At 43.0% G+C, this 27183-nt stretch overlaps 1 protein-coding gene across 9 annotated transcripts in view; it reads right to left on the reverse strand.

The window, feature by feature from the left end:
- LOC144954532 (very-long-chain enoyl-CoA reductase-like) overlaps positions 1-27183 on the reverse strand; it is a 53085-nt gene that overhangs the window by 7919 nt on the left and 17983 nt on the right. For all 9 annotated transcript variants that reach the window (XR_013641256.1, XR_013641259.1, XR_013641261.1 and 6 more), the window contains exons 2-7: positions 26337-26387; positions 18050-18101; positions 9360-9404; positions 7919-8022; positions 3631-3743; positions 2596-2701 (exon numbers count right to left, since the gene is read on the reverse strand). Coding sequence is in view for 2 of the 9 variants with exons in the window: in XM_078885004.1 (XP_078741130.1) it covers positions 2596-2701; positions 3631-3743; positions 7919-8022; positions 9360-9404; positions 18050-18101; positions 26337-26387 (471 nt within the window). In the remaining 7 variants the exon portion in view is untranslated. The remainder of the gene's footprint in view (positions 1-2595; positions 2702-3630; positions 3744-7918; positions 8023-9359; positions 9405-18049; positions 18102-26336; positions 26388-27183) is intronic.

Below are 27183 nucleotides of genomic sequence, written 5' to 3' on the forward strand. Positions count from 1 at the left end.
GACACACACACACAGACACACACACACAGACACACACACACACAGATACACACACACACACAGACACACACAGATACACACACACACAGACACACACACAAAGACACACACACAGACACACACAGACACACAGACACACACACAGACACACACAGACACACACACAGACACACACACACAGACACACACACACACAGACACACACACACACACACAGACACACACACACACAGACACACACACAGACACACACACACACAGACACACACACACACAGACACACACAGACACACACACACACAGACACACAGTCACACACAGACAGACACACACACACACAGACACACAGTCACACACAGACAGACAAAAACTCACACACTAATCCACTCACTCACCCACTCACTCGCTCACCCACCCACTAATCCACTCAGCCACTCACTCACCCACCCACACACTCACTCGCTCACCCACCCACTAATCCACTCAGCCACTCACTCACCCACCCACACACTCACTCACTCACTCACCCACTCACCCACTAAACCAGTCAACTACTCACTCACCCACTAATCCACTCAGCCACTCACTCACACACTCACACATAGACAAAGACACAGACAGACATATTATGGTCCAGGATCGAACCCACGACCTCCTGTAGACCAGGCGAGGTGGTCAACAACATCTACCACGACCTCCTGTAGACCAGGCGAGGTGGTCAACGTCTACCACGACCTCCTGTAGACCAGGCGAGGTGGTCAACATCTACCACGACCTCCTGTAGACAAGGCGAGGTGGTCAACATCTACCACGACCTCCTGTAGACCAGGCGAGGTGGTCAACATCTACCACGACCTGCTGTGGACCAGGAGAGGTGGTCAACATCTACCACGACCTCCTGTAGACCAGGCGAGGTGGTCAACATCTACCACGACCTCCTGTAGACCAGGCGAGGTGGTCAACATCTACCACGACCTCCTGTGGACCAGGAGAGGTGGTCAACATCTACCACGACCTCCTGTGGACCAGGAGAGGTGGTCAACATCTACCACGACCTCCTGTGGACCAGGCGAGGTAGTCAACATCTACCACGACCTCCTGTGGACCAGGAGAGGTGGTCAACATCTACCACGACCTCCTGTGGACCAGGCGAGGTGGTCAACATCTACCACGACCTCCTGTAGACCAGGCGAGGTGGTCAACAACATCCACCAGGACCTCCTGCAGACCAGGCGAGGTGGTCAACATCTACCACGACCTCCTGTAGACCAGGCGAGGTGGTCAACATCTACCACGACCTCCTGTAGACCAGGCGAGGTGGTCAACGTCTACCACGACCTCCTGCGGACCAGGCGAGGTGGTCAACATCTACCACGACCTCCTGTAGACCAGGCGAGGTGGTCAACATCTACCACGACCTCCTGTAGACCAGGCGAGGTGGTCAACATCTACCACGACCTCCTGTAGACCAGGCGAGGTGGTCAACGTCTACCACGACCTCCTGCGGACCAGGCGAGGTGGTCAACATCTACCACGACCTCCTGTAGACCAGGCGAGGTGGTCAACGTCTACCACGACCTCCTGTAGACCAGGCGAGGTGGTCAACATCTACCACGACCTCCTGTGGACCAGGCGAGGTGGTCAACATCTACCACGACCTCCTGTGGACCAGGCGAGGTAGTCAACATCTACCACGACCTCCTGTAGACCAGGCGAGGTGGTGAATATCTACCGCGACCTCCTGTAGACCAGGCGAGATGGTCAACATCTACCAGGACCTCCTGTAGACCAGGTGAGGTGGTCAACATCTCCCCTAGCCACTGTGGTGTCAGGGATTGAACCCACAACCTCCTGTGGACCAGGCGAGGTGGTCAACATCTCCACTAGCCACTGTGGTGTCAGGGATTGAACCCACGACCTCCTGTAGACCAGGCGAGGTGGTCAACATCTCCAATAGCCACTGTGGTGTCAGGGATTGAACCCACGACCTCCTGTAGACCAGGCGAGGTGGTCAACATCTCCAATAGCCACTGTGGTGTCAGGGATTGAACCCACGACCTCCTGTGGACCAGGCGAGGTGGTCAACATCTCCACTAGCCACTGTGGTGTCAGGGATTGAACCCACGACCTCCTGTAGACCAGGCGAGGTGGTCAACATCTCCACTAGCCACTGTGGTGTCAGGGATTGAACCCACGACCTCCTGTGGACCAGGCGAGGTGGTCAACGTCTCCACTAGCCACTGTGGTGTCAGGGATTGAACCCACGACCTCCTGTAGACCAGGCGAGGTGGTCAACATCTCCACTAGCCACTGTGGTGTCAGGGATTGAACCCACGACCTCCTGTGGACCAGGCGAGGTGGTCAACATCTCCACTAGCCACTGTGGTGTCAGGGATTGAACCCACGACCTCCTGTGGACCAGGCGAGGTGGTCAACATCTCCCCTAGCCACTGTGGTGTCAGGGATTGAACCCACGACCTCCTGTAGACCAGGCGAGGTGGTCAACGTCTCCACTAGCCACTGTGGTGTCAGGGATTGAACCCACGACCTCCTGTGGACCAGGCGAGGTGGTCAACGTCTCCCGCGGGGCGGCACCTTGAAGATGTTCCGTAGGGGCATCGTTCCGTGCGAGAAGCGGTGGACAAAGACGGTCTCCAGCAGGCGCTTGGCAAAATGCAGCGAGTGGCAGAGACAGGCCAGGCTGGGTGAGAGGGAGGGGGGGGAGGGTGGGGGGGAGAGGGGGGGGGCAAGGTACTCGGTCCACGGACGAAGAGGGAACGGTGAAGCACAGCAACAACACACGCAGTGAGCTAGTGAGTGGGTGGGTGGGTGGGTGAGTGGGTGGGTGTGTGAGTGGGTGGGTGGGTGAGTGGGTGGGTGGGTGGGTGAGTGGGTGGGTGTGTGAGTGGGTGGGTGGGTGGGTGAGTGGGTGGGTGGGTGTGTGAGTGGGTGAGTGGGTGGGTGAGTGGGTGGGTGTGTGAGTGGGTGGGTGAGTGGGTGAGTGGGTGGGTGGGTGTGTGAGTGGGTGGGTGTGTGAGTGAGTGAGTGAGCGACTGAGTGAGCGACTGAGTGAGCGTGTGAGTGAGTGAGTTAGTGGGTGAATGAGTGAGTGAGCGAGCGAGTGAGCGAGTGAGTGAGCGCGTGAGTGAGCGAGCGAGTGAGTGAGCGAGCGAGCGCATGAGTGAGCGAGCGCGTGAGTGAGTGAGTGAGCGAGCGAGCGCGTGAGTGAGCGAGCGAGCGCGTGAGTGAGCGAGTGAGCGAATGAGTGAGCGAGTGAGCGAGTGAGCGAGTGAGCGAGCGAATGAGTGAGCGAGTGAGCGAATGAGTGAGCGAGTGAGCGAGTGAGCGAGCGAATGAGTGAGCGAGTGAGCGAGCGCATGAGTGCGTGAGTGAGCGCGTGAGTGAGCGAGCGCGTGAGCGAGCGCGTGAGCGAGCGCGTGAGCGAGCGCGTGAGTGAGTGAGCGAGCGAGTGAGCGAGCGAGTGAGTGAGCGCGTGAGCGAGCGCATGAGTGCGTGAGTGAGCGCGTGAGTGAGCGAGCGCGTGAGCGAGCGCGTGAGTGAGTGAGCGCGTGAGTGAGCGCGTGAGCGAGCGAGTGAGCGAGCGAGTGAGTGAGCGAGTGAGCGACTCACTGGACAACGAGGTGGGGGCTGGAGGATCGGGGGGAGGCTCCGTAGATGAGCGCCGGGCGCAGGTACAGTACGAGGTAGATCAGCAGCGGTCCGGCGTACTCGGTGAGAAACACCTGCCCAGGCAGACACTCCACTCAGCTTACAACATACACACTATACACTACACTATACACTACTACACTATACACTACTACACTATACACTACTACACTATACACTACTACACTATACACTACTACACTATACACTACTACACTATACACTACTACACTATACACTACTACACTATACACTACTACACTATACACTACTACACTATACACTACACTATACACTACTACACTATACACTACTACACTACACTATACACTACTACACTATACACACTACACTATACACACTACACTATACACTACTACACTATACACTACTACACTATACACTACTACACTATACACTACTACACTATACACTACTACACTATACACTACTCTACACTATACACTACTACACTATACACTACACTACTACACTACACTATACACTACTACACTATACACTACTACACTATACACTACTACACTATACACTACTACACTATACACTACTACACTATACACTACTACACTATACACTACACTATACACTACTACACTACACTATACACACTACACTATACACACTACACTATACACTACTACACTATACACTACTACACTATACACTACTACACTATACACTACTACACTCTACACTATTACACTATACACTACTACACTATACACTACTACACTATACACTACTACACAATACACTACTACACTATACACTACACTATACACTACTACACTATACACTACTACACTATACTATACACACTACACTATACACTACTACACTATACACACTACACTATACACTACTACACTATACACTACTACACTATACACTACTACACTATACACTACTACACTATACTATACACACTACACTATACACACTACACTATACACACTACACTATACACTACTACACTATACACTACTACACTATACACTACTACACTATACACTACTACACTATACACTATTACACTATACACTACTACACTATACACTACACTACTACACTACACTATACACTACTACACTACACTATACACTACACTATACACTACACTATACACTATACACTACTACACTACACTATACACTACACTATACACTACACTATACACTACAACACTACACTATACACTACACTATACACTACTACACTACACTACTACACTACACTATACACTACACTATACACTACACTACACTATACACTACTACACTACACTATACACTACTACACTATACACTACACTATACACTACTACACTACACTATACACTACTACACTACACTATACACTACTACACTATACACTACTACACTACACTATACACTACACTATACACTACACTATACACTACTACACTACACTATACACTACACTGCACTATACACTACTACACTACACTATACACTACTACACTACACTATACACTACTACACTATACACTACTACACTATACACTACTACACTATACACTACACTATACACTACTACACTACACTATACACACTACACTATACACACTACACTATACACTACTACACTATACACTACTACACTATACACTACTACACTATACACTACTACACTCTACACTATTACACTATACACTACTACACTATACACTACTACACTATACACTACTACACAATACACTACTACACTATACACTACACTATACACTACTACACTATACACTACTACACTATACTATACACACTACACTATACACTACTACACTATACACACTACACTATACACTACTACACTATACACTACTACACTATACACTACTACACTATACACTACTACACTATACTATACACACTACACTATACACACTACACTATACACACTACACTATACACTACTACACTATACACTACTACACTATACACTACTACACTATACACTACTACACTATACACTATTACACTATACACTACTACACTATACACTACACTACTACACTACACTATACACTACTACACTACACTATACACTACACTATACACTACACTATACACTATACACTACTACACTACACTATACACTACACTATACACTACACTATACACTACAACACTACACTATACACTACACTATACACTACTACACTACACTACTACACTACACTATACACTACACTATACACTACACTACACTATACACTACTACACTACACTATACACTACTACACTATACACTACACTATACACTACTACACTACACTATACACTACTACACTACACTATACACTACTACACTATACACTACTACACTACACTATACACTACACTATACACTACACTATACACTACTACACTACACTATACACTACACTGCACTATACACTACTACACTACACTATACACTACTACACTACACTATACACTACTACACTATACACTACTACACTATACACTACTACACTATACACTACACTATACACTACTACACTACACTATACACACTACACTATACACACTACACTATACACTACTACACTATACACTACTACACTATACACTACTACACTATACACTACTACACTCTACACTATTACACTATACACTACTACACTATACACTACTACACTATACACTACTACACAATACACTACTACACTATACACTACACTATACACTACTACACTATACACTACTACACTATACTATACACACTACACTATACACTACTACACTATACACACTACACTATACACTACTACACTATACACTACTACACTATACACTACTACACTATACACTACTACACTATACTATACACACTACACTATACACACTACACTATACACACTACACTATACACTACTACACTATACACTACTACACTATACACTACTACACTATACACTACTACACTATACACTATTACACTATACACTACTACACTATACACTACACTACTACACTACACTATACACTACTACACTACACTATACACTACACTATACACTACACTATACACTATACACTACTACACTACACTATACACTACACTATACACTACACTATACACTACAACACTACACTATACACTACACTATACACTACTACACTACACTACTACACTACACTATACACTACACTATACACTACACTACACTATACACTACTACACTACACTATACACTACTACACTATACACTACACTATACACTACTACACTACACTATACACTACTACACTACACTATACACTACTACACTATACACTACTACACTACACTATACACTACACTATACACTACACTATACACTACTACACTACACTATACACTACACTGCACTATACACTACTACACTACACTATACACTACTACACTACACTATACACTACTACACTATACACTACTACACTATACACTACATTACTACACTATACACTACACTATACACTACACACTACACTATACACTACACACAACACTATACACTACTACACTATACACTACACTACACTATACACTACTACACTATACACTACACACAACACTATACACTACTACACTATACACTACACTATACATCACTACACTATACACTACTACACTATACACTACACTACACTATACACTACTACACTATACACTACACTACACTATACATTACACTATACATTACTACACTATACACTACACTATACACTACTACACTATACACTACACTATACACTACTACACTACACTATACACTACTACACTATACACTACACTATACACTACACTATACATTACTACACTATACACTACACTATACACTACTACAATACACTACACACTACACTATACACTACACACTACACTACACTACTACACTATACACTACACTACTACACTATACACTACTACACTACACACTACTACACTACACTACACACTACACTACACTACACACTACTACACTACACTATACACTACACTATACACTACACACTACACTACACTACTACACTATACACTACACTACACTACTACACTATACACTACTACACTATACACTACTACACTACACTACACACTACTACACTACACTATACACTACACTATACACTACTACACTACACTATACACTACTACACTACACTATACACTACTACACTACACTATACACTACTACACTACACTATACACTACTACTCACGGTGGTCCACGCGACCTGGGGTCCCAGGTCTCGCAGGTAGAGGGTCCCATCGGAGCCAAGGGGCAGATCCTGTAACACCTCCTCATCCGCCAACACGCGACCCCCTGCAGAGGTCACACAGAGGTCACACAGAGGTCACACAGAGACCCACAGAGACCCATAGAGACCCCATAGAGACACACAGAGACCCACAGAGACTCAGAGACCCACAGAGACTCACAGAGAGACACACAGAGACCCACAGACACCCACAGACACCGACCCACAGACACCCACAGACACCCCAGAGACTCACAGAGACTCACAGAGACCCACAGAGACCCACAGAGACCCACAGAGACTCACAGAGACCCACAGAGACTCACAAATACCCCCAGAGACTCACAGAGACCCACAGAGACCCACAGACACCCCACAGAGACCCACAGACACCCCACAGAGACTCACAGAGACCCACAGAGACCCCCAGAGACTCACAGAGACCCACAGAGACTCACAGAGACCCATAGAGACACACAGAGACACACAGAGACCCACAGAGACTCACAGAGACCCATAGAGACACACAGAGACTCACAGAGACCCACAGAGACTCACAGAGACCCACAGAGACCCACAGACACCCCACAGAGACCCACAGACACCCCACAGAGACCCACAGAGACCCCCAGAGACTCACAGAGACCCACAGAGACTCACAGAGACCCCCAGAGACTCACAGAGACCCACAGAGACACACAGAGACCCACAGAGACCCACAGAGACCCACAGAGACACACAGAGACTCACAGACACCCACAGAGACCCACAGAGACACACAGACACCCCACAGAGACACACAGAGACCCCCAGACACCCACAGACACCCACAGAGACACACAGAGACCCACAGAGACCCACAGAGACTCACAGAGACCCACAGAGACCCACAGAGACCCCCAGACACCCACAGAGACCCACAGAGACCCACAGAGACCCCCAGACACCCACAGAGACCCACAGAGACTCACAGAGACCCACAGAGACTCACAGACACCCACAGAGACCCACAGAGACACACAGACACCCCACAGAGACACACAGAGACCCACAGACACCCACAGACACCCACAGAGACACACAGAGACCCACAGAGACCCACAGAGACTCACAGAGACCCACAGAGACCCACAGAGACCCCCAGACACCCACAGAGACCCACAAAGACCCACAGAGACCCCCAGACACCCACAGAGACCCACAGAGACTCACAGAGACCCACAGCGACCCACAGAGACCCACAGACACCCACAGACACCCACAGAGACTCACAGAGACCCACACAGACCCACAGACACCCCACAGAGACTCACAGAGACACACAGAGACCCACAGACACCCCACAGACACCCACAGAGACTCACAGAGACCCACAGAGGTGTGTGTGTGTGTCACCACTCACGTGGTTCGAGGCGCAAGCTCTGGCGGGAAGGGTAGAGCTTCGGGACTGCCGAGAGGACGGAGAGAAGCGGTGAGAACGTAGTGTATAGTGTAGTAGTGTAGTGTAGTGTATAGTGTAGTAGTGTATAGTGTAGTAGTGTATAGTGTAGTAGTGTATAGTGTAGTAGTGTATAGTGTAGTAGTGTATAGTGTAGTAGTGTATAGTGTAGTAGTGTATAGTGTAGTAGTGTAGTGTAGTAGTGTATAGTGTAGTAGTGTAGTGTAGTAGTGTATAGTGTAGTAGTGTAGTGTAGTAGTGTATAGTGTAGTAGTGTATAGTGTAGTAGTGTATAGTGTAGTAGTGTAGTGTAGTAGTGTATAGTGTAGTAGTGTAGTGTAGTAGTGTATAGTGTAGTAGTGTAGTGTAGTAGTGTATAGTGTAGTAGTGTATAGTGTAGTGTATAGTGTAGTAGTGTATAGTGTAGTGTATAGTGTAGTAGTGTATAGTGTAGTAGTGTACAGTGTAGTGTAGTAGTGTATAGTGTAGTGTAGTAGTGTATAGTGTAGTGTAGTAGTGTATAGTGTAGTGTGTAGTGTATAGTGTATAGTGTAGTAGTGTATAGTGTAGTGTAGTAGTGTATAGTGTAGTGTATAGTGTAGTGTAGTAGTGTATAGTGTAGTGTAGTAGTGTATAGTGTATAATGTAGTAGTGTATAGTGTAGTGTAGTAGTGTATAGTGTAGTGTATAGTGTAGTGTAGTAGTGTATAGTGTAGTAGTGTATAGTGTAGTGTATAGTGTAGTATAGTAATAGGTTTTTACCCTTTCAACTGGTACAAAAACTGACACCTTTATACAAGGCATCATGTTTGCAATAACCACAACACAAGCAGTCAAAATGCAAAAAAAAACAACTCTGATGATGATAATGATATGCACTGTCCTTGAAGTTGATTGGTCCACACCCGAGACAGCTTTCCTTAGAGCCTAGTCTCACATGGTCCTTGAAGTTGATTGGTCCACACCCGAGACAGCTTTTCTTAGAGCCTAGTCTCACATGGTCATTGAAGTTGATTGGTCCACACCCGAGACAGCTTTCCTTAGAGCCTAGTCTCACATGGTCCTTGAAGTTGATTGGTCCACACCCGAGACAGCTTTTCTTAGAGCCTAGTCTCACATGGTCCTTGAAGTTGATTGGTCCACACCCGAGACAGCTTTTCTTAGAGCCTAGTCTCACATGGTCCTTGAAGTTGATTGGTCCACACCCGAGACAGCTTTCCTTAGAGCCTAGTCTCACATGGTCCTTGAAGTTGATTGGTCCACACCCGAGACAGCTTTCCTTAGAGCCTAGTCTCACATGGTCCTTGAAGCTGATTGGTCCACACCCGAGACAGCTTTCCTTAGAGCCTAGTCTCACATGGTCCTTGAAGTTGATTGGTCCACACCCGAGACAGCTTTCCTTAGAGCCTAGTCTCACATGGTCCTTGAAGTTGATTGGTCCACACACGAGACAGCTTTCCTTAGAGCCTAGTCTCACATGGTCCTTGAAGCTGATTGGTCCACACCCGAGACAGCTTTCCTTAGAGCCTAGTCTCACATGGTCCTTGAAGTTGATTGGTCCACACCCGAGACAGCTTTCCTTAGAGCCTAGTCTCACATGGTCCTTGAAGTTGATTGGTCCACACCCGAGACAGCTTTCCTTAGAGCCTAGTCTCACATGGTCCTTGAAGTTGATTGGTCCACACCCGAGACAGCTTTCCTTAGAGCCTAGTCTCACATGGTCCTTGAAGTTGATTGGTCCACACCCGAGACAGCTTTCCTTAGAGCCTAGTCTCACATGGTGTTGGACCAGATGACGCCAAAAGGCGCACAACTCAACGACGGGGGCAAATCCAGAACATTTGCAAGGTGAGCTACGTGAAGTGTCGACAGCGAATTACAACTTCACCAGGTGACAGACAGAGAGGTCTGTCTGTGGTATGTATCTCTGTGATATCTGTCTGATTATATGTCTGTCTATATGTCTGTCTGTGTGTCTCTGGTTCTGTGTTTGATCTCTCGCTCTCAAATGTAGCATTCTCAGGAAGAACGTAATCAACCAGGTAGGGCGTTGACCGTTATGTTATCCGACTCTCTGTTGTAGTAGTGTATAGTGTAGTGTAGTAGTGTATAGTGTAGTGTAGTAGTGTATTGTAGTGTGTAGTGTAGTAGTGTATAGTGTAGTGTAGTAGTGTATAGTGTAGTGTAGTAGTGTATTGTAGTGTGTAGTGTAGTAGTGTATAGTGTAGTGTAGTGGTGTATAGGTAGGGTGTTGACCGTTATGTTATCCGACTCTCTGTTGTAGTAGTGTATAGTGTAGTGTAGTAGTGTATAGTGTAGTGTAGTAGTGTATAGTGTAGTGTATAGTGTAGTGTAGTAGTGTATAGTGTAGTGTATAGTGTAGTGTAGTAGTGTATAGTGTAGTGTATAGTGTAGTGTATAGTGTAGTGTATAGTGTAGTGTAGTAGTGTATAGTGTAGTGTTTCGTGTAGTGTATAGTGTAGTGTATAGTGTAGTGTAGTAGTGTATAGTGTAGTGTAGTAGTGTATAGTGTAGTGTAGTAGTGTATAGTATAGTGTATAGTGTAGTGTAGTAGTGTATAGTGTAGTGTATAGTGTAGTGTAGTAGTGTATAGTGTAGTGTATAGTGTAGTGTATAGTGTAGTGTATAGTGTAGTGTAGTAGTGTATAGTGTAGTGTTTCGTGTAGTGTATAGTGTAGTGTATAGTGTAGTGTAGTAGTGTATAGTGTAGTGTAGTAGTGTATAGTGTAGTGTAGTAGTGTATTGTAGTGTGTAGTGTAGTAGTGTATAGTGTAGTGTATAGTGTAGTGTATAGTGTAGTGTAGTAGTGTATAGTGTAGTGTATAGTGTATAGTGTAGTGTATAGTGTTGTGTAGTAGTGTATAGTGTAGTGTAGTAGTGTATAGTGTAGTGTAGTAGTGTATAGTGTAGTGTATAGTGTAGTGTAGTAGTGTATAGTGTAGTGTATAGTGTATAGTGTAGTGTATAGTGTTGTGTAGTAGTGTATAGTGTAGTGTAGTAGTGTATAGTGTAGTGTAGTAGTGTATAGTGTAGTGTAGTAGTGTATAGTGTAGTGTATAGTGTAGTGTAGTAGTGTATAGTGTAGTGTATAGTGTAGTGTATAGTGTAGTGTATAGTGTTGTGTAGTAGTGTATAGTGTAGTGTAGTAGTGCATAGTGTAGTGTAGTAGTGTATAGTGTAGTGTAGTAGTGTATTGTAGTGTGTAGTGTAGTAGTGTATAGTGTAGTGTAGTGGTGTATAGGTAGGGTGTTGACTGTTATGTTATCCGACTCTCTGTTGTAGTAGTGTATAGTGTAGTGTAGTAGTGTATAGTGTAGTGTAGTAGTGTATAGTGTAGTGTATAGTGTCGTGTAGTAGTGTATAGTGTAGTGTATAGTGTAGTAGTGTATAGTGTAGTGTATAGTGTAGTGTATAGTGTTGTGTAGTAGTGTATAGTGTAGTGTAGTAGTGTATAGTGTAGTGTAGTAGTGTATAGTGTAGTGTAGTAGTGTATAGTGTAGTGTATAGTGTAGTGTAGTAGTGTATAGTGTAGTGTATAGTGAAGTGTAGTAGTGTATAGTGTAGTGTAGTAGTGTATAGTGTAGTGTAGTAGTGTATAGTGTAGTGTAGTAGTGTATAGTGTAGTGTATAGTGTAGTGTAGTAGTGTATAGTGTATAGTGTAGTGTAGTAGTGTATAGTGTAGTAGTGTATAGTGTAGTGTATAGTGTAGTGTAGTAGTGTATAGTGTAGTGTAGTAGTGTATAGTGTAGTGTATAGTGTAGTGTAGTAGTGTATAGTGTAGTGTAGTAGTGTATAGTGTAGTGTATAGTGTAGTGTAGTAGTGTATAGTGTAGTGTAGTAGTGTATAGTGTAGTGTATAGTGTAGTGTATAGTGTAGTGTATAGTGTAGTGTAGTAGTGTATAGTGTAGTGTAGTAGTGTATAGTGTAGTGTAGTAGTGTATAGTGTAGTGTAGTAGTGTATAGTGTAGTGTATAGTGAAGTGTAGTAGTGTATAGTGTAGTGTAGTAGTGTAGTTTAGTAGTGTATAGTGTAGTGTAGTAGTGTATAGTGTAGTGTAGTAGTGTATAGTGTAGTGTATAGTGTAGTGTAGTAGTGTATAGTGTAGTGTAGTAGTGTATAGTGTAGTGTAGTAGTGTATAGTGTAGTGTAGTAGTGTATAGTGTAGTGTAGTAGTGTATAGTGTAGTGTATAGTGTAGTGTAGTAGTGTATAGTGTAGTGTAGTGTATAGTGTAGTGTAGTAGTGTATAGTGTAGTGTATAGTGTAGTGTAGTAGTGTATAGTGTAGTGTAGTAGTGTATAGTGTAGTAGTGTATAGTGTAGTGTATAGTGTAGTGTATAGTGTAGTGTAGTAGTGTATAGTGTAGTGTAGTAGTGTATAGTGTAGTGTAGTAGTGTATAGTGTAGTGTAGTAGTGTATTGTAGTGTGTAGTGTAGTAGTGTATAGTGTAGTGTAGTGGTGTATAGGTAGGGTGTTGACCGTTATGTTATCCGACTCTCTGTTGTAGTAGTGTATAGTGTAGTGTAGTAGTGTATAGTGTAGTGTATAGTGAAGTGTAGTAGTGTATAGTGTAGTGTAGTAGTGTATAGTGTAGTGTAGTAGTGTATAGTGTAGTGTAGTAGTGTATAGTGTAGTGTAGTAGTGTATAGTGTAGTGTAGTAGTGTATAGTGTAGTGTATAGTGTAGTGTAGTAGTGTATAGTGTAGTGTAGTAGTGTATAGTGTAGTGTAGTAGTGTATAGTGTAGTGTAGTAGTGTATAGTGTAGTGTAGTAGTGTATAGTGTAGTGTATAGTGTAGTGTAGTAGTGTATAGTGTAGTGTAGTAGTGTATAGTGTAGTGTAGAAGTGTATTGTAGTGTGTAGTGTAGTAGTGTATAGTGTAGTGTAGTGGTGTATAGGTAGGGTGTTGACTGTCATGTTATCCGACTCTCTGTTGTCGTAGTGTATAGTGTAGTGTAGTAGTGTATAGTGTAGTGTATAGTGTATAGTGTAGTGTATAGTAGTAGTGTATAGTGTAGTGTAGTAGTGTATAGTGTAGTGTAGTAGTGTATAGTGTAGTGTATAGTGTAGTGTAGTAGTGTATAGTGTAGTGTATAGTGTAGTGTATAGTGTAGTGTATAGTGTTGTGTAGTAGTGTATAGTGTAGTGTAGTAGTGTATAGTGTAGTGTAGTAGTGTATAGTGTAGTGTAGTAGTGTATTGTAGTGTGTAGTGTAGTAGTGTATAGTGTAGTGTAGTGGTGTATAGGTAGGGTGTTGACTGTTATGTTATCCGACTCTCTGTTGTAGTAGTGTATAGTGTAGTGTAGTAGTGTATAGTGTAGTGTAGTAGTGTATAGTGTAGTGTATAGTGTCGTGTAGTAGTGTATAGTGTAGTGTATAGTGTAGTAGTGTATAGTGTAGTGTATAGTGTAGTGTATAGTGTTGTGTAGTAGTGTATAGTGTAGTGTAGTAGTGTATAGTGTAGTGTAGTAGTGTATAGTGTAGTGTAGTAGTGTATAGTGTAGTGTATAGTGTAGTGTAGTAGTGTATAGTGTAGTGTATAGTGAAGTGTAGTAGTGTATAGTGTAGTGTAGTAGTGTATAGTGTAGTGTAGTAGTGTATAGTGTAGTGTAGTAGTGTATAGTGTAGTGTATAGTGTAGTGTAGTAGTGTATAGTGTATAGTGTAGTGTAGTAGTGTATAGTGTAGTAGTGTATAGTGTAGTGTATAGTGTAGTGTAGTAGTGTATAGTGTAGTGTAGTAGTGTATAGTGTAGTGTATAGTGTAGTGTAGTAGTGTATAGTGTAGTGTAGTGGTGTATAGTGTAGTGTAGTAGTGTATAGTGTAGTGTATAGTGTAGTGTAGTAGTGTATAGTGTAGTGTAGTAGTGTATAGTGTAGTGTATAGTGTAGTGTATAGTGTAGTGTATAGTGTAGTGTAGTAGTGTATAGTGTAGTGTAGTAGTGTATAGTGTAGTGTAGTAGTGTATAGTGTAGTGTAGTAGTGTATAGTGTAGTGTATAGTGAAGTGTAGTAGTGTATAGTGTAGTGTAGTAGTGTAGTTTAGTAGTGTATAGTGTAGTGTAGTAGTGTATAGTGTAGTGTAGTAGTGTATAGTGTAGTGTATAGTGTAGTGTAGTAGTGTATAGTGTAGTAGTGTATAGTGTAGTGTAGTAGTGTATAGTGTAGTGTAGTAGTGTATAGTGTAGTGTAGTAGTGTATAGTGTAGTGTATAGTGTAGTGTAGTAGTGTATAGTGTAGTGTAGTGTATAGTGTAGTGTAGTAGTGTATAGTGTAGTGTATAGTGTAGTGTAGTAGTGTATAGTGTAGTGTAGTAGTGTATAGTGTAGTAGTGTATAGTGTAGTGTATAGTGTAGTGTATAGTGTAGTGTAGTAGTGTATAGTGTAGTGTAGTAGTGTATAGTGTAGTGTAGTAGTGTATAGTGTAGTGTAGTAGTGTATTGTAGTGTGTAGTGTAGTAGTGTATAGTGTAGTGTAGTGGTGTATAGGTAGGGTGTTGACCGTTATGTTATCCGACTCTCTGTTGTAGTAGTGTATAGTGTAGTGTAGTAGTGTATAGTGTAGTGTATAGTGAAGTGTAGTAGTGTATAGTGTAGTGTAGTAGTGTATAGTGTAGTGTAGTAGTGTATAGTGTAGTGTAGTAGTGTATAGTGTAGTGTAGTAGTGTATAGTGTAGTGTAGTAGTGTATAGCGTAGTGTATAGTGTAGTGTAGTAGTGTATAGTGTAGTGTAGTAGTGTATAGTGTAGTGTAGTAGTGTATAGTGTAGTGTAGTAGTGTATAGTGTAGTGTAGTAGTGTATAGTGTAGTGTATAGTGTAGTGTAGTAGTGTATAGTGTAGTGTAGTAGTGTATAGTGTAGTGTAGTAGTGTATTGTAGTGTGTAGTGTAGTAGTGTATAGTGTAGTGTAGTGGTGTATAGGTAGGGTGTTGACTGTCATGTTATCCGACTCTCTGTTGTCGTAGTGTATAGTGTAGTGTAGTAGTGTATAGTGTAGTGTATAGTGTATAGTGTAGTGTATAGTGTAGTGTATAGTGTAGTGTAGTAGTGTATAGTGTAGTGTAGTAGTGTATTGTAGTGTGTAGTGTAGTGTAGTAGTGTATAGTGTAGTGTATAGTGTAGTGTATAGTGTAGTGTATAGTGTAGTGTATAGTGTAGTGTAGTAGTGTATAGTGTAGTGTAGTAGTGTATAGTGTAGTGTAGTAGTGTATTGTAGTGAGTAGTGTAGTGTATAGTGTAGTGTAGTAGTGTATAGTGTAGTGTAGTAGTGTATAGTGTAGTGTAGTAGTGTAGTGTAGTGTATAGTGTAGTGTATAGTGTAGTGTAGTGGTGTATAGGTAGGGTGTTGACTGTCATGTTATCCGACTCTCTGTTGTAGTAGTGTATAGTGTAGTGTATAGTGTAGTAGTGTATAGTATAGTGTGTAGTGTATAGTGTAGTGTATAGTGTAGTGTATAGTGTAGTGTATAGTGTAGTGTAGTAGTGTATAGTGTAGTGTAGTGTAGTAGTGTATAGTGTAGTGTATAGTGTAGTGTAGTAGTGTATAGTGTAGTGTAGTGGTGTATAGGTAGGGTGTTGACTGTCATGTTATCCGATTCTCTGTTGTAGTAGTGTATAGTGTAGTGTAGTAGTGTATAGTGTAGTGTAGTAGTGTATAGTGTAGTGTAGTAGTGTATAGTGTAGTGTATAGTGTAGTGTAGTAGTGTATAGTGTAGTGTATAGTGTAGTGTAGTAGTGTATAGTGTAGTGTAGTAGTGTATAGTGTAGTGTAGTAGTGTATAGTGTAGTGTGTAGTGTAGTAGTGTATAGTGTAGTGTAGTGTATAGTGTAGTGTATAGTGTAGTGTAGTGTATAGTGTAGTGTAGTGGTGTATAGGTAGGGTGTTGACTGTCATGTTATCCGACTCTCTGTTACATTACATTTCTAAGTATACCATATTTGTGTTTCTATTTCATTTGTGCCTGATAACGATTGCTTCTGTTGCAATCGAAACGTCGCACGCTAGCATTTAACTTTATCTTCATACGTCACTTTACCGAAAGAACCAAAGAGTCTATTTCGATTGAAAGCTTTCGTGACTGCAGGGATTCATCTTCTTGGTTCTTTCGGTAAAGGCATCACGTAGAAGGGAAGTAATAAAATAATAAAAATAATAAAATAAAATAATTCTCACGACGAAACGTCGTAAAATAAATTTATTCTCACGACGAAACGTCGTGAGAATTATTTTATTTTGTTAAGTTTTATTTTTATTCCCTTCTACGAAACGTCGCGAGAATTATTTTATTTTATTAAGTTTTATTTTTATTCCCTTCTACTTGATGACTTTACCGAAAGAACCAAGAAGATGAATCCCTGCAGTCACGAAAGAAGCTTTACATCGAAATTTAACCGCCTCTACGGGGAGGCTTTCCACATACGCCTGAAGACGGCTGCTTGCGTTGTAGCCGAAACGTCGTGAGAATTATTTTATTTCATTAAGTTTAATTTTTCGTCCCTTCTACGTGATGGCTTTACCGAAAGAACCAAGAAGATGAACTAAAGAGCAATTCCTGCAGTCACGAAAGCTCCAAATTAAGATGAATTACAACCGACTTCATCAGGTGACGGACAGAGACGTGTGGCTACGCTCACTCTGCCGTTGGATGAGATGTTTGAGGGATGAGACTGGAGTGGTCGGATCCAACTGCAGAGAGAGAAGGGAAATCAGCGATGGTGATGGTGGTGATGGTGATGGTGGTGATGGTGGTGGTGGAGGTGATGGTGGTGGTGGTGGTGGTGGTGATGGTGGTGGTGATGGTGGTGGTGGTGATGATGGTGGTGGTGGTGGTGGTGATGGTGGTGGTGATGGTGGTGGTGGTGATGGTGGTGGTGATGGTGGTGGTGGTGATGGTGGTGATGGTGGTGGTGGTGATGGTGGTGATGGTGGTGATGGTGGTGGTGGTGATGGTGATGGTGGTGATGGTGGTGGTGGAGGTGATAGTGGTGGTGGTGGTGATGATGGTGGTGGTGATGGTGGTGATGGTGGTGGTGGTGATGGTGGTGGTGATGGTGGTGGTGGTGATGGTGGTGGTGATGGTGGTGGTGGTGATGGTGGTGGTGATGGTGGTGGTGGTGATGGTGGTGATGGTGGTGGTGGTGATGGTGGTGATGGTGGTGATGGTGGTGGTGGTGATGGTGATGGTGGTGATGGTGGTGGTGGAGGTGATAGTGGTGGTGGTGGTGATGATGGTGGTGGTGATGGTGGTGATGGTGGTGGTGGTGATGGTGGTGGTGATGGTGGTGGTGGTGATGGTGGTGGTGATGGTGGTGGTGGTGATGGTGGTGGTGATGGTGGTGGTGGTGATGGTGGTGATGGTGGTGGTGGTGATGGTGGTGATGGTGGTGATGGTGGTGGTGGTGATGGTGATGGTGGTGATGGTGGTGGTGGAGGTGATAGTGGTGGTGGTGGTGATGATGGTGGTGGTGATGGTGGTGATGGTGGTGGTGGTGATGGTGGTGGTGATGGTGGTGGTGGTGATGGTGGTGGTGATGGTGGTGGTGGTGGTGATGGTGGTGATGGTGGTGGTGGTGGTGATGGTGGTGATGGTGGTGGTGGTGATGGTGGTGGTGATGGTGGTGATGATGGTGGTGGTGATGGTGGTGATGGTGGTGGTGGTGATGGTGGTGGTGATGGTGGTGGTGGTGATGGTGGTGATGGTGGTGGTGGTGATGATGATGGTGGTGGTGATGGTGGTGGTGGTGATGGTGGTGGTGGTGATGGTGGTGATGGTGGTGATGGTGGTGATGGTGATGGTGGTGATGGTGGTTGTGGTGATGATGATGGTGGTGGTGATGGTGGTGGTGGTGGTGATGATGGTGGTGATGGTGGTGGTGGTGGTGATGGTGGGGGTGGTTGTGGTGATGATGATGGTGGTGGTGATGGTGGTGGTGGTGATGATGGTGGTGTTGATGGTGGTGATGGTGGTGGTGATGATGATGGTGGTGGTGATGGTGGTGATGGTGGTGGTGGTGATGGTGGTGGTGGTTGTGGTGATGATGATGGTGGTGGTGATGGTGGTGGTGGTGATGATGGTGGTGTTGATGGTGGTGATGGTGGTGGTGATGATGATGGTGGTGATGGTGGTGGTGATGGTGGTGATGGTGGTGGTGGTGATGGTGGTGGTGATGGTGGTGATGGTGGTGATGGTGATGGTGGTGATGGTGGTGGTTGTGGTGGTGGTGGTGATGATGATGGTGGTGGTGGTGATAGTGGTGATGGTGGTGGTGTTGATGGTGTTGATGGTGGTGATGGTGGTGGTGGTTGTGGTGATGATGATGATGGTGGTGGTGGTGATGGTGGTGATGGTGGTGATGGTGGTGGTGATGGTGGTGATGGTGGTGATGGTGGTGGTGGTGGTGTTGATGGTGGTGATGGTGGTGGTGGTGGTGGTGATGGTGGTGGTGGTTGTGGTGATGATGATGATGGTGGTGGTGGTGATGGTGGTGGTGGTGATGATGGTGGTGGTGATGGTGGTGATGGTGGTGATGGTGGTGGTGGTGGTGTTGATGGTGGTGATGGTGGTGGTGGTGATGGTGGTGATGGTGGTGGTGATGGTGGTGGTGGTGATGGTGGTGGTGGTGATGGTGGTGGTGGTTGTGGTGGTGGTGATGGTGGTGGTGATGGTGGTGATGGTGGTGGTGGTGGTGATGGTGGTGATGGTGGTGATGGTGGTGGTGTTGATGGTGGTGATGGTGATGATGATGGTGGTGGTGATGGTGGTGGTGGTGGTGATGATGGTGGTGTTGATGGTGGTGATGGTGGTGGTGGTGGTGGTGGTGATGGTGGTGATGGTGGTGGTGGTGATGGTGGTGGTGGTTGTGGTGATGATGATGGTGGTGGTGATGATGGTGGTGTTGATGGTGGTGATGGTGGTGGTGATGATGATGGTGGTGGTGATGGTGATGGTGGTGATGGTGGTGGTGGTGATGGTGGTGGTGGTTGTGGTGATGATGATGGTGGTGGTGATGGTGGTGGTGGTGATGATGGTGGTGTTTATGGTGGTGATGGTGGTGGTGATGATGATGGTGGTGATGGTGGTGGTGATGGTGGTGATGGTGGTGGTGGTGATGGTGGTGGTGATGGTGGTGATGGTGGTGATGGTGATGGTGGTGATGGTGGTGGTGGTTGTGGTGGTGGTGGTGATGATGATGGTGGTGGTGGTGGTGATAGTGGTGATGGTGGTGGTGTTGATGGTGTTGATGGTGGTGATGGTGGTGGTGATGGTGGTGGTGGTGGTGATGGTGGTGGTGGTGATGGTGGTGGTGGTTGTGGTGATGATGATGGTGGTGGTGGTGATGGTGGTGGTGATGGTGGTGGTGATGGTGGTGATGGTGGTGGTGGTGATGATGGTGGTGGTGATGGTGGTGATGGTGGTGATGGTGGTGGTGGTGGTGTTGATGGTGGTGATGGTGGTGGTGGTGATGGTGGTGATGGTGGTGGTGATGGTGGTGGTGGTGATGGTGGTGGTGGTGATGGTGGTGGTGGTTGTGGTGGTGGTGATGGTGGTGGTGGTGGTGATGGTGGTGATAGTGGTGGTGGTGGTGGTGGTGATGGTGGTGGTGGTGATGGTGGTGATGGTGATGGTGGTGGTGGTGATGATGGTGGTGATGATGGTGGTGGTGGTGATGATGGTGATGATGGTGGTGGTGGTGATGATGATGGTGATGATGGTGGTGGTGATGGTGGTGGTGGTGATGGTGGTGGTGGTGATGGTGGTGGTGGTGATGGTGGTGATGGTGGTGGTGGTGGTGATGGTGATGGTGGTGGTGGTGATGATGGTGGTGATGGTGATGGTGGTGGTGGTGATGATGGTGGTGGTGGTGGTGGTGGTGATGGTGATGGTGGTGGTGGTGATGGTGATGGTGGTGGTGATGATGGTCATGGTGGTGATGGTGGTGATGGTGGTGGTGGTGATGATGGTGGTGATGGTGGTGATGGTGGTGGTGGTGATGGTGGTGGTGATGGTGGTGGTGATGGTGGTGGTGATGGTGGTGGTGATGGTGGTGATGGTGGTGATGGTGGTGGTGATGGTAGTGATGGTGGTGGTGGTGATGATGGTGGTGGTGATGGTGATGATGGTTGTGGTGATGGTGGTGGTGATGGTGATGATGGTTGTGGTGATGGTGGTGGTGGTGATGTTGGTGTTGATGATGTTGGTGTTGATGATGTTGATGATGATGATGTTGATGTTGTTAATGATGTTGGTGTTGATGATGTTGTTGATGTTGTTGATGATGTTGTTGATGATGATGTTGATGATGTTGATGTTGTTGATGTTGATGATGTTGATGATGATGTTGATGATGTTGTTGATGATGATGTTGATGATGTTGTTGATGTTGATGATGTTGATGATGTTGTTGATGATGTTGTTGATGATGTTGTTGATGATGTTGTTGATGATGTTGTTGATGTTGATGATGTTGATGATGATGTTGTTGATGATGTTGTTGATGTTGATGATGTTGTTGATGATGTTGTTGATGATGTTGTTGATGATGTTGTTGATGATGTTGTTGATGATGTTGTTGATGATGTTGTTGATGATGTTGTTGATGATGTTGTTGATGTTGATGATGTTGATGATGTTGATGATGTTGATGATGTTGTTGATGATGTTGTTGATGATGTTGTTGATGATGTTGTTGTTGATGATGTTGATGATGTTGTTGTTGATGATGTTGATGATGATGTTGTTGTTGATGATGTTGATGATGATGTTGTTGATGATGTTGTTGATGTTGATGATGTTGTTGATGATGTTGTTGATGATGTTGTTGATGATGTTGTTGTTGATGATGTTGATGATGATGTTGATGTTGATGATGTTGTTGATGATGTTGTTGATGTTGATGATGTTGATGATGTTGATGATGTTGATGATGTTGATGATGTTGATGATGATGTTGATGATGATGTTGATGTTGATGATGATGTTGATGATGTTGATGATGTTGATGATGTTGATGATGTTGTTGATGATGTTGTTGATGATGTTGTTGATGTTGATGATGTTGATGATGTTGTTGATGATGTTGTTGATGTTGATGATGTTGTTGATGATGTTGTTGATGATGTTGTTGATGATGTTGTTGATGATGTTGTTGATGATGTTGTTGATGATGTTGTTGATGATGTTGTTGATGATGTTGTTGATGTTGATGATGTTGATGATGTTGATGATGTTGATGATGTTGTTGATGATGTTGTTGATGATGTTGTTGATGATGTTGTTGTTGATGATGTTGATGATGTTGTTGTTGATGATGTTGATGATGATGTTGTTGTTGATGATGTTGATGATGATGTTGTTGATGATGTTGTTGATGTTGATGATGTTGTTGATGATGTTGTTGATGATGTTGTTGATGATGTTGTTGTTGATGATGTTGATGATGATGTTGATGTTGATGATGTTGTTGATGATGTTGTTGATGTTGATGATGTTGATGATGTTGATGATGTTGATGATGATGTTGATGATGATGTTGATGATGATGTTGATGTTGATGATGATGTTGATGATGTTGATGATGTTGATGATGTTGATGATGTTGATGATGTTGTTGATGTTGTTGATGATGATGTTGATGTTGATGATGTTGATGATGTTGATGATGTTGATGATGTTGTTGATGATGTTGTTGATGATGTTGTTGATGATGTTGTTGTTGATGTTGTTGATGATGTTGATGATGATGTTGTTGTTGATGATGTTGATGATGATGTTGTTGATGATGTTGTTGATGATGTTGTTGATGATGTTGTTGATGATGTTGTTGATGATGATGTTGATGATGTTGTTGATGATGTTGTTGATGATGATGTTGATGATGTTGTTGATGATGTTGTTGATGTTGTTGATGTTGATGATGTTGTTGATGATGTTGTTGATGTTGTTGATGTTGATGATGTTGTTGATGATGTTGTTGATGATGTTGTTGATGTTGTTGATGTTGATGATGTTGTTGATGATGTTGTTGATGATGTTGTTGATGATGTTGTTGATGATGTTGATGTTGTTGATGATGTTGATGATGTTGTTGATGATGTTGTTGATGTTGTTGATGTTGTTGATGATGTTGATGATGTTGTTGATGATGTTGTTGATGATGTTGTTGATGATGTTGTTGATGATGATGTTGTTGATGATGTTGTTGTTGATGATGTTGATGATGATGTTGTTGATGATGTTGTTGATGATGATGTTGATGATGTTGTTGATGATGATGTTGTTGATGTTGTTGATGATGTTGATGATGTTGTTGATGATGTTGTTGATGATGTTGTTGATGATGTTGTTGATGATGATGTTGATGATGTTGTTGATGATGATGTTGATGATGTTGTTGATGATGTTGTTGATGATGTTGTTGATGATGTTGTTGATGATGTTGTTGTTGATGATGTTGATGATGTTGTTGATGATGATGTTGATGATGTTGTTGATGATGTTGTTGATGATGATGTTGATGATGTTGTTGTTGATGATGTTGTTGTTGATGTTGTTGTTGATGATGTTGATGATGTTGTTGATGATGTTGTTGATGATGTTGTTGATGATGTTGTTGATGATGTTGTTGATGATGTTGTTGATGATGTTGTTGATGATGTTGTTGTTGATGATGTTGATGATGTTGTTGATGATGTTGTTGATGATGTTGTTGATGATGATGTTGATGATGTTGTTGATGATGATGTTGTTGATGTTGTTGATGATGTTGATGATGTTGTTGTTGATGTTGTTGATGATGTTGTTGATGATGTTGTTGATGATGTTGTTGATGATGTTGTTGATGATGTTGTTGATGATGATGTTGATGATGTTGTTGATGATGTTGTTGATGATGATGTTGATGATGTTGTTGATGATGTTGTTGATGTTGTTGATGTTGATGATGTTGTTGATGATGTTGTTGATGTTGTTGATGTTGATGATGTTGTTGATGATGTTGTTGATGATGTTGTTTATGATGATGTTGATGATGTTGTTGATGTTGTTGATGTTGATGATGTTGATGATGTTGTTGATGATGTTGTTGATGATGTTGATGATGATGTTGTTTATGATGATGTTGATGATGTTGATGATGTTGATGATGTTGATGATGTTGTTGATGATGTTGTTTATGATGATGTTGATGATGATGTTGATGATGTTGATGATGATGATGATGTTGATGATGTTGTTGATGATGTTGATGATGATGTTGTTTATGATGATGTTGATGATGTTGATGATGTTGATGATGTTGATGATGTTGATGATGTTGTTGATGATGTTGTTTATGATGATGTTGATGATGTTGATGATGTTGATGATGTTGTTGATGATGTTGTTTATGATGATGTTGATGATGATGTTGATGATGTTGATGATGATGATGATGTTGATGATGTTGTTGATGATGTTGATGATGATGTTGTTTATGATGATGTTGATAATGTTGATGATGTTGATGATGTTGTTGATGATGTTGTTTATGATGATGTTGATGATGTTGATGATGTTGATGATGTTGTTGATGATGTTGTTTATGATGATGTTGATGATGATGTTGATGATGTTGATGATGATGATGATGTTGATGATGTTGTTGATGTTGATGATGTTGATGATGATGTTGATGATGTTGATGATGATGTTGATGATGTTGTTGATGATGTTGTTGATGTTGATGATGTTGATGATGTTGTTGATGATGTTGTTGATGATGTTGTTGATGATGTTGTTGATGATGTTGTTGATGTTGATGATGTTGATGATGATGTTGATGATGTTGTTGATGTTGATGATGTTGTTGATGATGTTGTTGATGATGTTGTTGATGATGTTGTTGATGATGTTGTTGATGATGTTGTTGATGATGATGTTGATGATGTTGTTGATGATGTTGTTGATGTTGTTGATGTTGATGATGTTGTTGATGATGTTGTTGATGATGTTGTTGATGTTGTTGATGTTGATGATGTTGTTGATGATGTTGTTGATGATGTTGTTTATGATGATGTTGATGATGTTGTTGATGTTGTTGATGTTGTTGATGATGTTGTTGATGATGTTGTTGATGATGATGTTGATGATGTTGTTGATGATGATGTTGATGATGTTGTTGATGATGTTGTTGATGTTGATGATGTTGTTGATGATGTTGTTGATGATGATGATGTTGATGATGTTGTTGATGATGTTGTTGTTGATGATGTTGATGTTGATGATGTTGATGATGATGTTGTTGATGATGTTGTTGATGTTGATGATGTTGTTGATGATGTTGTTGATGATGTTGTTGATGATGTTGTTGATGTTGTTGTTGATGATGTTGTTGATGTTGATGATGTTGATGATGTTGTTGATGTTGATGATGTTGATGATGATGTTGATGATGTTGTTGATGATGATGTTGATGATGTTGTTGATGATGTTGTTGATGTTGTTGATGTTGATGATGTTGTTGATGATGTTGTTGATGTTGATGATGTTGTTGATGTTGATGATGTTGATGATGTTGTTGATGATGTTGTTGATGATGTTGTTGATGATGATGTTGATGATGTTGTTGATGATGTTGTTGATGTTGTTGATGTTGATGATGTTGTTGATGATGTTGTTGATGATGTTGTTTATGATGATGTTGATGATGTTGTTGATGTTGTTGATGTTGATGATGTTGTTGATGATGTTGTTGATGATGTTGTTGATGATGATGTTGATGATGTTGTTGATGATGTTGTTGATGTTGATGATGTTGTTGATGATGATGATGATGTTGTTGATGTTGATGATGTTGTTAATGATGTTGGTGTTGATGATGATGTTGTTGTTGATGATGTTGATGTTGATGATGATGTTGATGATGTTGATGTTGGTGACGTCACCCTGTCGACAGTCACCAACTTCCTCCCGCTCTTCGCATCCAAAACATCCACCTGCAGACACAGCAGCCAATCACAGCGTCACAAACACCCCGCCCCTAACACCACTAGTAGTACCGGTACTACTACTACTAGTAGTAGTAGTACTGGTACTACTACTACTAGTAGTAGTAGTACTGGTACTACTACTACTAGTAGTAGTAGTACTGGTACTACTACTACTAGTAGTAGTAGTACCAGTACTACTACTACTAGTGGTAGTAGTAGTACCAGTACTACTACTACTACTAGTGGTAGTAGTAGTACCAGTACTACTACTACTACTAGTGGTAGTAGTAGTACTGGTACTACTACTACTAGTGGTAGTAGTAGTACCAGTACTACTACTACTAGTGGTAGTAGTAGTACCAGTACTACTACTACTAGTAGTACCAGTACTACTACTACTAGTGGTAGTAGTAGTACTGGTACTACTACTACTAGTAGTACCAGTACTACTACTACTAGTGGTACTACTAGTAGTACTAGTACTACTAGTACTACTAGTAGTACTACTACTACTACCACTACACTAATAGTAGTACTAGTAGTACTAGTACTACTAGTACTAGTACCACCCCCCACCCCCCACCCCCCCACCTCGTTGCCGAGCAACCGCGGGGGCTTGTGGAGGGTCCCCCCCCCCCCCGTCCCCACCGGCCCCTCCCCTCCGCGCGTTGACGATGAATCGCGACAGCGAAGAGAACGAACGCAGACGCATCGCGAGCGAGCTCCGATCACCAACTAGTTAGGCAACTAGTTAGTTAGCTAGTTAGTCAACTAGTTAGTCAACTAGTTAGTTCACTAGTTA

The sequence above is a fragment of the Lampetra fluviatilis genome, unplaced genomic scaffold (genome assembly GCF_964198595.1).
Source record: "Lampetra fluviatilis unplaced genomic scaffold, kcLamFluv1.1 SCAFFOLD_147, whole genome shotgun sequence".
NCBI classification, from domain to species: Eukaryota; Metazoa; Chordata; class Hyperoartia; order Petromyzontiformes; family Petromyzontidae; genus Lampetra; species Lampetra fluviatilis.